Source organism: Nyctereutes procyonoides, unplaced genomic scaffold (genome assembly GCF_905146905.1).
Source record: "Nyctereutes procyonoides isolate TBG_1078 unplaced genomic scaffold, NYPRO_anot_genome, whole genome shotgun sequence".
Taxonomy (NCBI): domain Eukaryota; kingdom Metazoa; phylum Chordata; class Mammalia; order Carnivora; family Canidae; genus Nyctereutes; species Nyctereutes procyonoides.
The window spans coordinates 17,648,165-17,663,923 of NW_026575137.1; the positions used below are offsets into that span (position 1 = coordinate 17,648,165).

General features: G+C 40.5%; 1 protein-coding gene across 1 annotated transcript; it reads right to left on the minus strand.

Moving 5' to 3' along the window:
* Positions 1-1,215: 1,215 nt before the first annotated feature.
* SLC25A32 (solute carrier family 25 member 32) lies at positions 1,216-15,717 on the minus strand. The gene is made up of 7 exons (XM_055303384.1): positions 15,242-15,717; positions 8,506-8,656; positions 6,256-6,341; positions 4,726-4,886; positions 4,246-4,359; positions 3,789-3,934; positions 1,216-2,639 (listed from the first exon to the last, which is right to left on the minus strand). The coding sequence occupies exons 1-7, from the start codon at positions 15,396-15,398 to the stop codon at positions 2,504-2,506; spliced, it is 951 nt and encodes a 316-aa protein (XP_055159359.1). The 5' UTR covers positions 15,399-15,717; the 3' UTR covers positions 1,216-2,503.
* Between the last annotated feature and the right edge of the window lie 42 nt (positions 15,718-15,759).

Consider the following 15,759-nt stretch of genomic DNA (forward strand, 5'->3'; position numbering starts at 1 on the left):
ACAGTGCTAAGCACTTTAGATGGATCGATCCATTTAATCTCATCAACAGTCTTATGAACTACATACTTTTAATATCCTCATTTGCAGATGCTGTTGGTAACCCACCAAATCCCTTTTTACAAGGCTGGTACACCTATAACCCAGCTGCTAACAGCAGTCACCTCCACCTAGCCTTCCCTCCTTCCAACCACAACAGGTGGTCAGTGACCACTTGACGTGAGAACATAATAACCCAGCCACTCACCTCAGGGCAGGACAATCTCTGTGGTCCAATTCATACTGCAGAGTGTCCTGTAGGATCAGGCTGCAGGTGAACATCTAAAACTTCTTCCCATTTTCTTAACTCCATTACAGATGCTCCTAAGAGCACTCCCTCAATAATCACTTGTCCAAGCATCCTCATCCACAAATGAATAAATCTTAAGACACATTTTACATATGAGAAAATTTGGCTGGAGGCCAGAGAGTAAACAGGAAAGCTGAAATTTGAAGCGAATCCTGCACTCTTTCCTACCATACTAAAGGGCCATTTCTCCAACCTCCTCTCCCTGGCCACTCTGTCCTTACCCATCTCCTCTAAATTAATTCCGGCCTCAGGGCCTTTGTACTTCATATTCTCTGCCTAGAATGTGTTTCCTCTATCTCATTGCAGCTTGTTCCTCACTTCTTTCAAAATGTTTCAAATACTACCTCTTCAAAGAGATCTTTCCTGACCCTAAGCATCCTAAGATAGTAACACTATTTCCAACTCTGCTTTAGTTCTATTTATAGCATTTAATATCTGAGATTGTATTATGCACAATTTGTTTTCTGTCACTCCCACTAAAATGAAAATCCCCCGAGGGCAGGAATGTTGTCTGGCTTATTTCCTGCTCTATCTTCAGTGATGGCACAGAGCAAGAGCTCATCAGAATTTGTTGTTGACTTAGTGGAATGAGTTCTCTTTTCTCAGGACTCTTACAGAGCTTTGTAGAAATCTTCTTGCCTGTTAGTCTTGTTACTAGTCTTGTTACTGTTACTCTTTAATGCTTATTTATTTAATTCTGCAAGTTTGTATGCTCTTAGAAGACAGGAATTATGTTTTATTAATTTGGGGGTACACAGGAGGCATTCAAACAATGGCACTACCTCTAAAACTCGAAACAGCAGCTGTAGCCAGTCTTCCATATAGAGACCAACATCAGGATTTCATATGAATTACAGTAAATCCAGAAGTATGAAAAAATACATCACATTTAATTTATAAAGTATTCCTGTGCATGTTATAACTTAAATACAATTAGATACTTGTTTCATATTTTTAAAATAATGCCATTTGCAAAATATAAAAAAATAGACCTATTTTCAAAGAACCATTTAAAAATGGTTTTGAAAACCACAATGTTTTTTATTTACAACAGACAGATGGAAGTGCAACAGCATTCATAAAGGCTTATGATAAATAAAAATATAATTCTGGTGTCCTTTTGGGGCAGTCTTTTATAGGTATTTATATGACTCAAGTAAAAATCAATAACGGCCATTAATAGAATTCCATCTGAATATGAGCAACCAATGTATATTAATCATTTATTTGAGATCTGGACCCATATATCCGATGGCTGACTTAGGAAGTTACTCATTTCCCCACAGTTTCTCAACTAACAGATCCCAATCATTACAGTATTTGTATGAAGTGATCTATTACTGATTTATAGCCAGTTAGTGATTATAGCCAAATATGTTAGCCAAGACTGATACAGCTGGTTCCCAATTCAGATTTTAAAAGTTTAAGAGACACTAAGTATCTATGTCAAAAAATAGTCACTGAATCCACAATTATATTTTAAATTATGGAAGAGCCCCCAGGGGAAAAGATTAATTGCAGAATGACAATGAATATCAGTTACTTTTCAAATTAAGAGAAGCATATCACTTTTCAAATTTCCTAGTGAGCACATTCCAACTGAATTGAAAACTAAAGCACATTTATATATAGGGTTTTTTTCTCACCAAAATTTCCCAATTCAAAACTGGTCTGGATTTAAGCAACACTTTGCCCAGAAAGTCCTTAAAATTTAATTTACCCTTGAAACAGCAATGATAAAATTCTTTTCAGAAGCCATTACTTGCTATTTTGCACGAGACTGATTCTAAATCCAATCCAGGCAAATGAGTTTAGAAAAAAGCAGCATATTCAGCTAATCCATTTAGCAAATGCTGTTATCAGCTCCTACTTGAACAGTGAAATACAGAAATTTGTGAAACTCTCCACTTGATGTCGGTTTTACTACTGTGTTGATGGGAGCCATTTCTGGCAGAGGTAGCCAAGTCCCACACATACAGGGAAGGCAAAAAGCAGAAAAACATTGCAAGTTCTTAGCAGTTCTCTGACTACTAATGATTGTAGATCAATTTTCATTGTGAGCCATGTTGCTGTGCTGTCTTCTTCTGATGTTTAAATCTCAGACACAAAGGAAGAGTTGCTGCTTAAGCAGATGTATTGGAATTAACTTCTTTTAGCTTACTTTTTTTTTTCTCTAAGGTCTAGTAGAAAATGTGAGACGTTCTCATATACCACAAAAGTGATACAGCAGGCTGGTGTCACTCTAATCAAATTGGGAGCAATTCCTTTGTAAAATCCACCGATGCCTTCTTTCCTTTAGAGGGAAAAATAGATATATGCTTAATTTCCTACATTGCTAGCCTGAAGATACAAAAATTTTAATTGGCATAGGGCATGGAACCAGCATTCAAGCCTCCCTGTGATTTGCATCCATGTTTTTGACATGCTGAAATGTAGTTTACGAGCCATTTGTAGGAGCTCACATTCCTTCTGTGACTGACTAGAGAAGAGAGGGTAGGGGCACTCCAGAACTGAAGAGTGCTGTGATGACAACTATCTTTCAAATGTCTCTAAATGTACAAACGTATAGAAGCATGAACTGATCTAATGTAGGCATTAAAAATCTTACAGCTTACATAAATGCCAGACGATCCTAAATCTAGCACACACAAAAATAATTTTATTTCCTTAATGCCCAAAATGGGAATATGGCCTTGGAACTTGTCACCTGGGTTCACAATAAATAATTACTGTACTCAATGTAAACATCCTAAACATTCTGCTTTACCCTTTTAGAAATACAGAGAAATTAAGGATGTCTATCTATAACAGTTTGTAAGTTCTAAGTAGTTGAAGAGGGAGCATCTCTTCCATACATGGCAACAAGTGATTGCAAGTTATTGTGCAAGTAGCAGTTTAATTATATTAAATTAGAGTTTTTATGACTTCGTATATTCAATCCCATTCAACTATCTTGTGACACTTAAATTTTGGAATATTAATTTGTTGAAACAGAGGTTTTTTTGTTTTTGTTTTTTTTGAGAGAGTACGAGCAAGTGGCTGGGGTAGGAGAGAAGGAGAGAGAGAGAGAACTGCAAGCAGGCTCCACGCCCAGTGTAGCGCCTGATGCAGGGCTTGATCTCACAACCTGGGGATCATGACCTGAGCCAAAACCAAGAGTCAGATGTTTAACTGCCTGAGCCACCCAGGCACCCTAATATCATTTGATTTTTATGACAACCTTGTTAGCCTAGATTTTCTAATTTTACAAATGAAGGAATCAAGCCTCAGAGATTAAGTCTGTAGTTCTATACGTAGTAAATGAGAAATGGAAAAGCAGGGGCCACCAGCCATGTTTTCACCACAGCATTCTGGCCTTTGCTATACAACTAATGGCAACTGCACAGTTTGAGATATGGAAGGTACCTCCTAAGAGCCATTTTGGTATAACACATGTTCTCACCTCCATGTCTTTGTGATTACATCCAATACGCCCTTGTAAAACATGTGTTGATCCTGAAGACGAGCTCTCACAACTTGATATGGGTACGTTGCTGCTACAGCAAATATTTTGGATAGTGCTGCAACAGATATATATTCTATTGTGCTCTAAAATGACAACACAAACATTTTTCTTTAGACAAGATTTCCTTAAAATTATAGAAGTAAACATCGTAGAGGAAAAACATTTAAGTGGAGCTGTAAGTGAAAAATTAACATAAGCTATGTGCAAATAAGGGGTTTTATTCTTAACATATACGTCATTTGCCTATAAAATATTTAACTATAAATTAAATTAGTGGCAGTCATCATCATAACAACATTACTAAAGTAAATGTGACAAAATTTCCATCTATTAAATGCCCATAAATGTAAATGATATCTTTTTTTTTTTTTTTTTTTTTAAAGAACCATCTTACCAACTGGGCTTCTGGTAATCTGTTGATATGTTGGTTGTATTTCAACTTCAACAATTCATACGCCATAAATTGAAGGGCACCATGTGATGTTCCAAATAGTCCAGGAATAAATCCCTAAAGGGGAACAATTAAAAAAAAAAAAAAAAAAGCAAAAAACAAAAACTAAGCCAGTTCCTGAAGGACCACAGTTTCCAGAGAGGGGAGTAAGGAATGGGTGACCTAGATGTGTGACTTAGAGAAACGGTTACAAAATTTTAGGCCTTCTCACACCCACCAGTGTCATGATGATGTACCTTAAGGTAATGAGGATACACAGATTAAAGCACAATTTCCATATTATAAACCAGGACTTTGGTTTTCATAAAGTTGCTTCTTGCCTGAGTCTGGTTTTTTAGGACCAACTACAGGTCATTCAGAATTCAGACAACAGAGCCAAGGGAAGTTACAATGGTTATTCAAAATATATTGATAATTCATTACCTTATACAATCCACGCACACCTTCATACTTATATATTTTCAGAAGTGTATCAAACATTCCTTTATATTGTCGTTGTGAGGAGTTAACAACACCATTATACTGTAACATAAGGCGAGTTTTTGTTACCCATAATGGGTTTGTAATGCAGAGGGTCATGGCTCCTAAAATCAAATTTAAATAAGATTACTTAGCATATAGGTACTTTGTCACTTATGACAATCCAGATTAAGAACAGTCCATTAATATAAACTATGGGGTTGCTCAGCAGCTGTACCTACAACAGTGAGATATAGTCTCTGAGGAAGTCTTAGTTTAAAAAGTAGCCACAGTCTTTGGTGGACATAAAAAGTTCCTCCCTTGGTTAGTGGCAGGTAAATTAAAAGGGGGATGGACATGTGAAACACTTCCCTTGAGGCATGAATACAGCAAGGATGTCCTGGCTCCTAAACAATAAGGCTTGGTGTAGAGAACAGATGGAAGTCCTAGGAAGCTGACTCTGGTTAGGAGACATAAATATTCAGTAGGAAAGAGTATAGCCCAGAGGGGTTGAAAATCAGGGGAAAAGGATCAGGAATCCAACACCTCAATAATTTCTACCTGTGCATGTATGTATCTACCCCAACTTTACCACAATTCTCAAATCCATTCAAAGTAGTCAAGACATCTCAAAAATTAAAGAACTACATAATAATATTTTATATTCTTTACAGAAAATAATAATTTTATTTTATTTTTTGAAAATAATAATTTTAGATATAAAAAATTTAATCTGGTTAAGTTTCTCATTTGCTGAATTTCCTAAGTAGTCCTTTATTCAACAAACATTTATTAAGTCCTACCGTAATTCAGCTCTGTGCTAGCAGCTAGGTATTCAAAAATGATCAGGTTCTTTAAAGACAAAAACTATCAGTAAACAAAGTGTCAAAGTAAGAGTTATAAATATTTATGGGTCCTGCTCTGCTTTTCTCTTTGGAATATTATACATACATGACACAATTAAGCAAGGCTACTAAGCTAATGTGAAAACTAAAATTACACTTTAATTCAAGAAAACACCACACCAAATCATCTTCAACTAGCAGGAATTCATAACTTTTCTAAATTTTACTTCGTGATAATTAAAATTCTTGAAACCTGTCCAGAGTAACCAATAATAATAGTTGCTTTCTAAGAAGTTCCATGTGGTAACTGGTTACATAAGTATACTTATTGCCATAAATGCTACTGTTCAATGGGGGGGGGGGTAGGAAACAAAAAAGTGAAAATCAAGTTGGAAGTTGCTATTTTATTTATTTATTTATTTATTTATTTATTTATTTATTTATTTTTTAATTTTTATTTATTTATGATAGTCACAGAGAGAGAGAGAGAGGCGGCAGAGGGAGAAGCAGGCTCCATGCACCGGGAGCCCGATGTGGGATTCGATCCCGGGTCTCCAGGATCGCGCCCTGGGCCAAAGGCAGAAGCCAAACCACTGCGCCACCCAGGGATCCCGGAAGTTGCTATTTTAGATGTCACATACTGCCTTACCAGCTTCAGCAGCGGAGATGAGGTATTCTGTTGCCTCTAAACGTTCCGTTCTTCCTTCTGTCTTATATGATTTGATGGCATTGTAACTGAAAGAATTAAACATAAACAGTTTGATAAATATTTGAATAGGTGTCATAAAGCAGTAAAGTCTGTTTTAAAATGTGCGTGACTTAACAGCAGTACCCCAAAAGTAAAAGTCCATGCATACAGCAACCTCAGGAAATTTCAAAAATGGATTTTCTGGAAATGGTGTACTGTAAGAGTTTACCATCCCTCCCCCCAAATGTATACGGCTACCGCTACATATGCAGAATATTTTAATCAGTTAATAAAAACAACAGGAAAACGGGGAGGGGGAGGGCTATAGCAGTGGTGCAGCAATTGGGCAGACAAGGCAAAAGGACAAAAGAGGGCCCCTAACAAAGAAGTGCTGAACACTATGTTCAGTAGTGTGTTTGGCAATCCTGCTAGATAAAACACTCAGTGGGTCCTTCCCAGCAGACTCACAAGGACCATGGGCAGCACACATGTAAGCTTAATAAAGACAAAACAGGTGGTGTCATAAGAGATTGAGAAGCTATGGCAGAGATCACAGAAGGCTTGTGTGGGAGGTGGCACTGGTGGTACAGTTTCAGTGAGGAAACAGATGCGCATGAGCGAAGTTTATAATAAGGGTGGTGGGGAAAGACAGGAAAAACTGAGCCACACTTGAGTGGCAGACTGACATTTCAGCTTTATTTGGCAGAAAATCAGCTACTCAACGTTTCTCAGCAGATGAGTTGGATCAACCTATTTTCTCTAACTCCAATTTCCATTTTCCTCTTGGAATAAGAGTTCAGCTACATAAATCCTTCTAAACTTTACCAATACTATTATTTTACAAGAAAGTCTCATCACATAAACCTTACATTCATATGGATGTTCTTAGAAATTCGCTTTAGAGAACCTACACAACTCAAAATCCGTAATAGAATAAACTTTATACCTATAGTTTCACCGATCTAAGTGGGTCTTAGAACTAAAAAGAGGAAAAATACATTTTTAAACAATATTAAGGTTGAATTTGTTTTGCATTCACTTAAAAAATATTTGAAGATTGTGGTTTGGGGGCGCCTGGGTGGCTCAGTGTCAGTGTCTAATTCTTGGTTTTGGCTCAGGTCATGATCTCAGGGTCATGAGATAGAGCCACCATGTTGCAAGTCAGGCTCTGCACTGCATGTGGAACCTGCTTAAGATTTTCCCTCTCCTTCTGCCCCCCCGCCTCCCACCAAAAATGAGAAAAGACTGTGGTTTGGATACTGCCATAAAATTATGGGAGACAGGGCAGCCTGGGTGGCTCAGCAGTTTAGCGCTGCCTTCAGCCCAGGCCATGATCCTGGAGACCCAGGGTCGAGTCCCATGTCAGGCTCCCTGCATGGAGCCTGCTTCTCCCTCTGCCTGTGTCTTTGCCTCTCTCTCTCTCTGTTTCTCATGAATGAATAAATAAACAAATAAAATCTTTAAAAAAAATTATGGGAGATAAAGTGAAATCTTTTCACAAAAGAGAAAAAGGCAAATACAGCAGGTGTTGATGTTCTTCTAAAAACACCATCTATTAAGACAAGGACAAGCCTCCCCATTCCTGAATTCAGTTTCAAATACCAGGGCAGCATATGTTCCTCCACGGCAGTGCTTTGCTCATGCACACTCATGCACAGTCTGTCACAGGCGCTTTCTGTGCTTCTTCAATGGACATGCAATAGCAGTTATTTCACACAGTGAGGATACCTCACAGGTGAGGGAGGAAGGAAACAAACGAGCTAGGAAGATGATGGGGCAGGTCAAATAAGAGGCAAGAAGGGATGTGCCTCAAGCTCTTTTAGCCATGCACTGGCTTTCATTGTTCCCAAGAGGGAGCTCCCATGGTGTGTGTTCTTATGAGGACCCCAGGACCTGTCCTTGTTGGCTTTCCAACTTCATTACAAGTCAGAAGTATTTTAGTAAGGCATCTTCCTGAATTCACCTCAGAGAAGTGGCTTCTGTAAGAGCATTTCTCCAACTCATCCTTTCACTTTCTTCCTATTAAGAACTTTCTTCCAGACCAAATGCCTCTGATAATAGTTGATAGAGAATGAAAGTACTCTTTCTGACCCTTCCTATTCATAGAAACTGATTAAATGATTCCTCTTGCCTCATCAACTGAAATGTAAAAATCACTAAAATTAAAAACTCCTTTAAAATAATACTGTAAAATTTCCCAGATCTACTCACAAGAAAAAGTAGAGTCCCCAGGATAAACCTGCACCCCACACGTTTGGGGTTACTCCTTGGTAAAGTCCCCGCAGTCCATCAAGTTTCCAAATGGTAGTTAAGCAATGCAGAATTCCTTTATATTTTGGTCTCAGTTCCAATCCGTCACTCACTGCAGTAAAGGCACAAAATTAGGTGAGAGGAATGTTCTAGCTCTGAATCACATATAAACATAGACACCACATAATTATATTAAGACTCCGGGAAGGCAGAAACTACTACTTCTTCACTGCAATATTTCTATTCCTCTTAGTGCTTTTTTCCCTAAGATTTTATTCATTTATTCATGAGAGACAGAGAGAGAGAGAGAGAGAGAGAGAGAGAGAGAGAGAGAGGGAGGCAGAGACACAGGCAGAGGGAGAAGCAGGCTCCATGCAGGGAGCCCAAAGCGGGACTCGATCCCGGGTCTCCAGGATCACGCCCTGGGCCAAAGGCGGTGCTAAACCACTGAGCCACCAGGGCTGCCATCCTCTTAGTGCTTTGTACACTGTAGGCTCTCAATATATATTTGCTGAATACTGTGTTTCCTTTCCAGATCCACCGTCCATCCCTCTCTACCGTGTTCTGCCTAGCAGCCTGTCCTTTTCTAGTTTCTAGTTGAGTTGGGCTAGTGGGGAGGTGTGGCAAGAGGTCAGAGGGATGGAAGAGAGTGGAAGCAGGTATTTTACTTTCACCTGCCTTCCTATGGGGATGCCTCAGGCAAGCTGAACTTTTTTACTACTGACAATCCAGCTCCTCTCAAGGTGGCGCTCTCTTAATGACCTTCACGTCTTGACATCTGGCCCTGCAGGTGGCAACAGCCCAAACTGCTTCTAGCAGAATACTGCAATTTTCCTTGTGGTTTTGCTATAATCACTTATCTTTGTAATCAGTCCTTTTAAGCATCTCCTCATGCCCCAAATTATCTTATTTTGAATGTGCCTTGTTTCTTACAGGGAAACGGAATGAAAGAATGTCAGATTTATAATCTAGTTTTTATTTGTATTTTACTACATATAGTGTTGTATACTGCTTTTTTCTTCACTCAAAAGTATATTGTGAAAATTCCTCTTTATTATAGACTTGTTATTTGTTAAGTAGACTTCCAAACAATTTTTAAAAATATGGTTTCCCTTTCATAGATCTCATCATTTGTACAATCATACCCCTAGTTGATAAGTTGTTCTCATCTTTTTTGCTATTATTAAAGTCTCTAAAGAATATTCTGTACAACATACAAATTTCTATGTTCTTAGAATTAACTATTAGAATGGGGATTAGTATGGGTCAAAGGTTATAATACACACTGAAACTGCCCTCTAGAAAAGTGTACACAAATTATAATCCTCTAGCCATATAAACACATGCCCAGGTCACTGTCCCGTTTGTCACTACTTCACGTACCTAATGGAGCCTGGCAAAAAAAATCACTGTTTACCATTGCCAGGAAAAGGGAGAAAAGTCAATGTCTTTCATCATTAACCTAACAATCAGGAAATGAGATTAAAGTACGTGAGGCTTTGTCAGAAGACCTGGGTTTGAGATCTAATTTCCCTAATTAGCTACATGATCTTAACTTTTCTGAGCTTTAGCATCCTTATTTTAAAATGGGGATAAATGTCAACAACCTGTAAGATAGATTCTGAGCTTTAGCATTCTCATTTTAAAATGGGGATGTCACCTACCCTACAGGTTATTGTGGAGTTTATACAACATAACAAGTTTAAAAGCAAGTAACAGAGGAACTGGCTCTCAAGAAATATTTTGCTGTGTATTTCATAACCTTTCTGATGCTTCCCTTGAATTTCAAGTCTCTTATTCTAATAGATTTTTTCTAAATACCCTTCGGTTTTCCTTTCAATAGTAAGCTCACAACACAATTTCTCTCGAGGTAAAAAGCAAAACTACAGAAACACCATCTTTACTTTTCATGGGTATGAACCAATGATTTTTTTTTCCAATGATTTTTTTAAATTGTTTTGACAAGTCACTTAATTATAGAAGTAGAGTATTATCTCAGTAACAGGCAACAATATTCTATACCCTCTACTTCCCTTATACTATAATCTTGTCTACACTATATAGTTAAGATCAAATCTTTAAATCTGAAAAATATTCATTTGTACACATTATTTTATTTAAAAAATTTAAAAACTATTTATTTACTCCTTGTCATTGCCAGGCAAAGGGAGACTATAAACATAAGTAGGACACAAATCCTGACCCCGAGGAAGCCATAATCTTCAAGACAAAACACCAGCAATCATGTTGCAAAGTTATGAGCACTATGGTAAATGAAGTGCTAAAGGATTACAGAAGAAACAAATGTTCTGCATAGAAGGAAATGGGGAGATGCAATAGAGTAACAGGGAACGCGACAGAGAAGATGCTAGGGTAGAGCCTTGACTATTGATTAGAAATTTGTCTTTGGGGCAGCCCCGGTGGTGCAGCGGTTTGGTGCCGCCTGCAGCCTGGGGTGTGATCCTGGAGACCCGGGATCGAGTCCCACATTGGGCTCCCTGCGTGGAGCCTGCTTCTCCCTCTGTCTGGGTCTCTGCCCCATTCTCTCTGTGTCTGTGAATAAAAAAATAAATAAAATCTTTAAAAAAAAAAAAGAATCAAAATTAAAAAAAAAAGAAAAGAAAAGAAATTTGTCTTTGGCGGGACACCTGGGTGGTTCAGGTTGAGCGTCTGCCTTTGGTGATCCTACCATCCCAGGATCAAATCCCCGCATCCAGCTCCCTGCAGGGAGCCTGCTTCTCCCTCTGCCTATGTCTCTGCCTCTCTCTCTGTGTCTCTCATGAATGAATAAATAAAATCTTTAAAAAAAAAAGAAAGAAAGAAATTTGCCTTTTGGGAAAGGAAAGAAAGGTTTGTCTCTAGAGAAGTACAACAGCTGGTATAAAAAACATGCAAACGTCACAATGCCGGGCCCCATTTCGGAGAACATTAGGGATTTGATATAAAGCATATAGCTGATGGAGGAAGGGATGGTAGGAAATTAGGCTAGAATGTAGGGCAAGAGCCTGTGATGGTGTGCAGTGTGTCCCTCCCTCCCAATCCCCTGCAATGTGATTTGAGTCTCCACCCATTACTGCAAATGCTCTGAAGACCTTGCAGTGCACTCTGGGAGTCCCCTCTTTCTCACCAACCATTTAGCAGCACCTAAGACTATCTACTTCCTAAACACTCTTAAAAAAAAAGAAAAAGAAAAAGAAATATTTTATTTATTTGACACAGAGTGCACAAGCGGGGGGGTGGGGTAGCAGAGGGAGAGGGAGAAGCAGGTTCCCCACTGAGCAGGCAGCCCAATGTGGGGCTGGATCCCAGGACCCCGGACTGGATCATGGCCTGAGCTGAAGGCAGACGCTTACCTGACTGAGGCACCCAGGCACCCCTAAACACTCTTCTTTGGGCTAATTTTACACCATACTGTCTTCATTTTCCCCTTTCTCCTCTGGCTATTAAATTTCCTTTGCAGCCTCCCTTCACTCCAACACTTAATTACGTGATCCTGAGTCAGTTACTTGATTACTCTGTGGCTGAGTTATCTCATCCACAAAATGTGAAAAAAAAAAACAGAACCTAACTCTAAAAATTACAAAGGGCTAAATGAATTAATACATACCCAGTCCTTAAAATCATGTATGGCACACAGCAAGCATTCAATAAGTATTAGTTTATTTAAACTACAGGGTCTTGCAATACTACACTACATACACAAAACTGGACTATGTGCTATTCTTGTTACTTGAGTCTACATTTTGGTTCTTCAATTTACAGATTATGAGGCTTCCAGATTATTTTAGAAAATTACTGTTTACACCTCATTCTTTGTTGAGGGTCTCTCTCTCATCAGTCTTATGGCCCCAAGATCAAGAGTCACCTGCTCCTCCAACTGAGCCAGCCAGGTGCCTCTCTCTCTCATCATTCTTGAAGGATTTAAAATTGTATCTTAAAGTTAGAAGGGTCCTCAACAATCACCTCATCTGACCAACCTTTCCATTCAATGCAGGGATATCTTCTAACTTGTGTCATCCAGCCCTGAACCACTTCCACATAGCACCAGTTTCATTTCTGAGCACCACCACTTGGGACAGGCCACAATCTGCTTCCCTGTCATTTCCATCCAGCCTCTACCTGGTCTTTAGATCAACCCATAATAAGATAGCTCCCTTTCACACATGGCAGTTCTTCAAATATCTTAAGTTATCTGTCCCTGCCCTCCATCCACCTCAAGTCAAACTAGTTCTTCCAGTCATTTCTCACAAGTGATTTCTAATCTTTTTCCCATTCTGGACACTTGAGTTCCAATTTGCACCTAACTCACTGAAATATTCCAGGTTTAGTTTAATGGTACATCCAAGACTAATAATATCCCTGCCGCTAGATAATTACAACTTCATCACTAGGGCCTAAGGTTTATGAAGGCATAGAAACTACAGCATTAATGCTGAAGGCCAACTATTTTGATTTCAGTTATTTATCTTCCTAAATTTTCCTCTATCACCATTTCACAGCCACACTTTGTTATTACTAAGTCCTGCTTTGATTCCTAGATCTTTTAATTTTGTCTTCCTATCCAGTCTCAAACATCTTACCTATTACTCTGGCTGCACTGGTCTCCTAAGACTCTCCCCCATTTCATCAAGGTTACCAATCTTCTCAGGAACCAAAAATTTCTTCAGGCACAATCTGCTTCACAGCACTGTCTTAAAGTCACCAAACCAATACTATTTCTCAATGATCATCTCAACTGTCACTTCTTCTCCTAAACAAAATATTAGAGGCACCAAGTCATACAGGCCTGTGTCTGCAGCCAAATCCAAAATTCCTTTCTTCATGTTCAAAGCACTGTATACCATGGTTTCCTAGAATGATGAGTGGTTAAGAGCCAAAAAAAAAAAAAAAAAAAAAAAAAAAAAAGCCAAAGGGTTCCAGAATTAGACTGCCTGGGTTCAAATCCCACATCTGTGCTGTTATAAATTGCTACAAGAGCAAGTTGGTCAACTTCTATTATTGTCATTTGTATGATGGAGATAACAAATTCACAGGGTTGTTCAGAGTAGTAAATGAGATAGATAATGCATGTAAAACTCTTAGTTCATTGCCTTGCTCTTAGTAAATGTTCAATGTTACTTGTCATACTTTTTATTTGTGCATGTGTCACAAACTCCACGGAAACTATATGCCTTTTTAGGTTTTCTTCTAGGTATATACTACATAGTTTTCACTGATTTTCTTCCATAGAATAGCTTCTTGTCTTCCTTCCAGCTGTCAAAATATCAGTCCTTCTTTGGGGAACCTCAAGATCCAATGGAACCTTACAGATATACATACAGCCATCAGCAACCTAGAATTTTCTTGATAGTCTATCTCTACTCATATTTTGATATTTGGATTTATTCCATTTTGCCCTTGATTTTATGTTGTCTAGATTTTATGTGACTAATATTCAAGTCTACAATTAGACCATAAGTCCCTCGAGGACAGAACTTTGTTTAGGAGCTTCTGTATCCTATACAAGCAGGCTACAAATATTAGAAGGACGATATATATTAAGGTATGTAGAATCAATCTGACTCTTGAAGATGAACCACTTCTGCAGATCTAACTCTCAAGGCAGAACTCGTGGTAGCAAGAAAACCAAATCAGGGGTGCCTGGGTGGCTCGGCTGGTCAAGCCCTGCCTTCCCGTGGAGTCATGATCCCAGAGGAGCCCAGCATCCAAGAAGCCTGCTTCTCCACCCCCCCCCCACCTGCTGTTCCCCCTGCTTGTGCTCTCTCCGCCAATTAAATAAATAAAATCTTTCTATATATTAAAAAAAAGGAAAACTGAATGCCAGAAAATAGTTTCCCAGCAAAGTTATCAAGACCTTCTTTGAAACTATCTTTTCCAGAATTTACTGTTGAATTCGTCTTCTAAAGTGCTTTGTAGGGCAACCCGGGTGACTCAAGCGGTTTAGCGCCGCCTTCGGCCCAGGGCCTGATCCTGGAGACCAGGGATCGAGTCCCACGTCAGGCTCCTTGCATGGCGCCTGCTTCTCCCTCTGCCTGTGTCTCTGCTTCTCTCTCTGTGTATTCTCAGAAATAAATACATAAAATCTTTAAAATATATATATTTAAAAAAATAAAGTGCTTTGTAAATTTCACTTAACTCACTACACTTAATAAACGTAAATTCTAAAAAATAGTATTTGGGTTCTAGCTGCCTATTCCTTCATAGGACCCGGTATCACACTCTGAATCCTACCGCACACCTATTCCCGACCACCCGCTGAGGATTACGCCCTACCCCGACCCCAAGCACTTTTCCTCAGCTCCGCTGCCAAACACGCGGCTACCGTAGGTCTCAAAGTACCTCCAAGGGTGAACGATTAGCACGTGCGGCGGCTAACCCCTAAAAGGTGCCAGTGTCCTTCTCCCTTTACAAATCCAGCGTTGAGCCCCGCATCCCACGCCAACACGAACTTTTCTCAGCCTTTTCTATCCCTCTTCTCTATCTCTTAGGCTTGGGGAACCGGGACGAGGGCGGCCAGATCCCTTTCCCAGGCTCCCCCTTCCTCGAATCTAGTTCCAGGTGAGGCCGGATGAGCAGCATTTTCTTCAACGCTCGCCTCCTAGTATGCGAGACGAGCGGAGCAGGCCTCCTCTGGCGTCTTGAAGACCCGGTTCGCGGCACCAGCAAGAAGGGCCGTAGGGTCGGAGCGGGCTCTTACCGGCGAAGCGGATCTTCACGAGGTCGAGCGGGTGCAGCGCGAGGTTGGACAGCACCCCGCCGCTCACGCCCGCCACCAGGTTCTCGTACCGGACGTGGCGGAATATCGAGCTCCACGCCGACGACCCTGACGCCGCCGACTGGCCCTGGCCCGTCATAGTCCCAGGGCCCGCTGATACCACGCCCAGGGCCGCGGAGGCGGTACGAGATGCAGTGGCCGCCACCGTAGCGACCGTCGCCGCCCAGGAGCAGAAACCGTGCGGGGCGACCCTACTTCCGGGGCCAGCGCCGGGACGCGGTAACCAAGCCGAGAGACCGCGGCGCCGCGCGGGCGTGAGAGGGGCAGGGCAGCACGTCACGCAGGAGGAGGGCGCGAGAGAGGCGGGGCGCCGGCCTCCGCCGAGGCCCCGCCCCCAGCTGCCGCCGTTTCGGGCCGAGGGCCGCGGACCCGAGCGCTCCGCTTGAAGAACCGCTTCGGGCCAAAACTACGGAGCGCGGCGCGGTCCTGCAGAGGCGGCG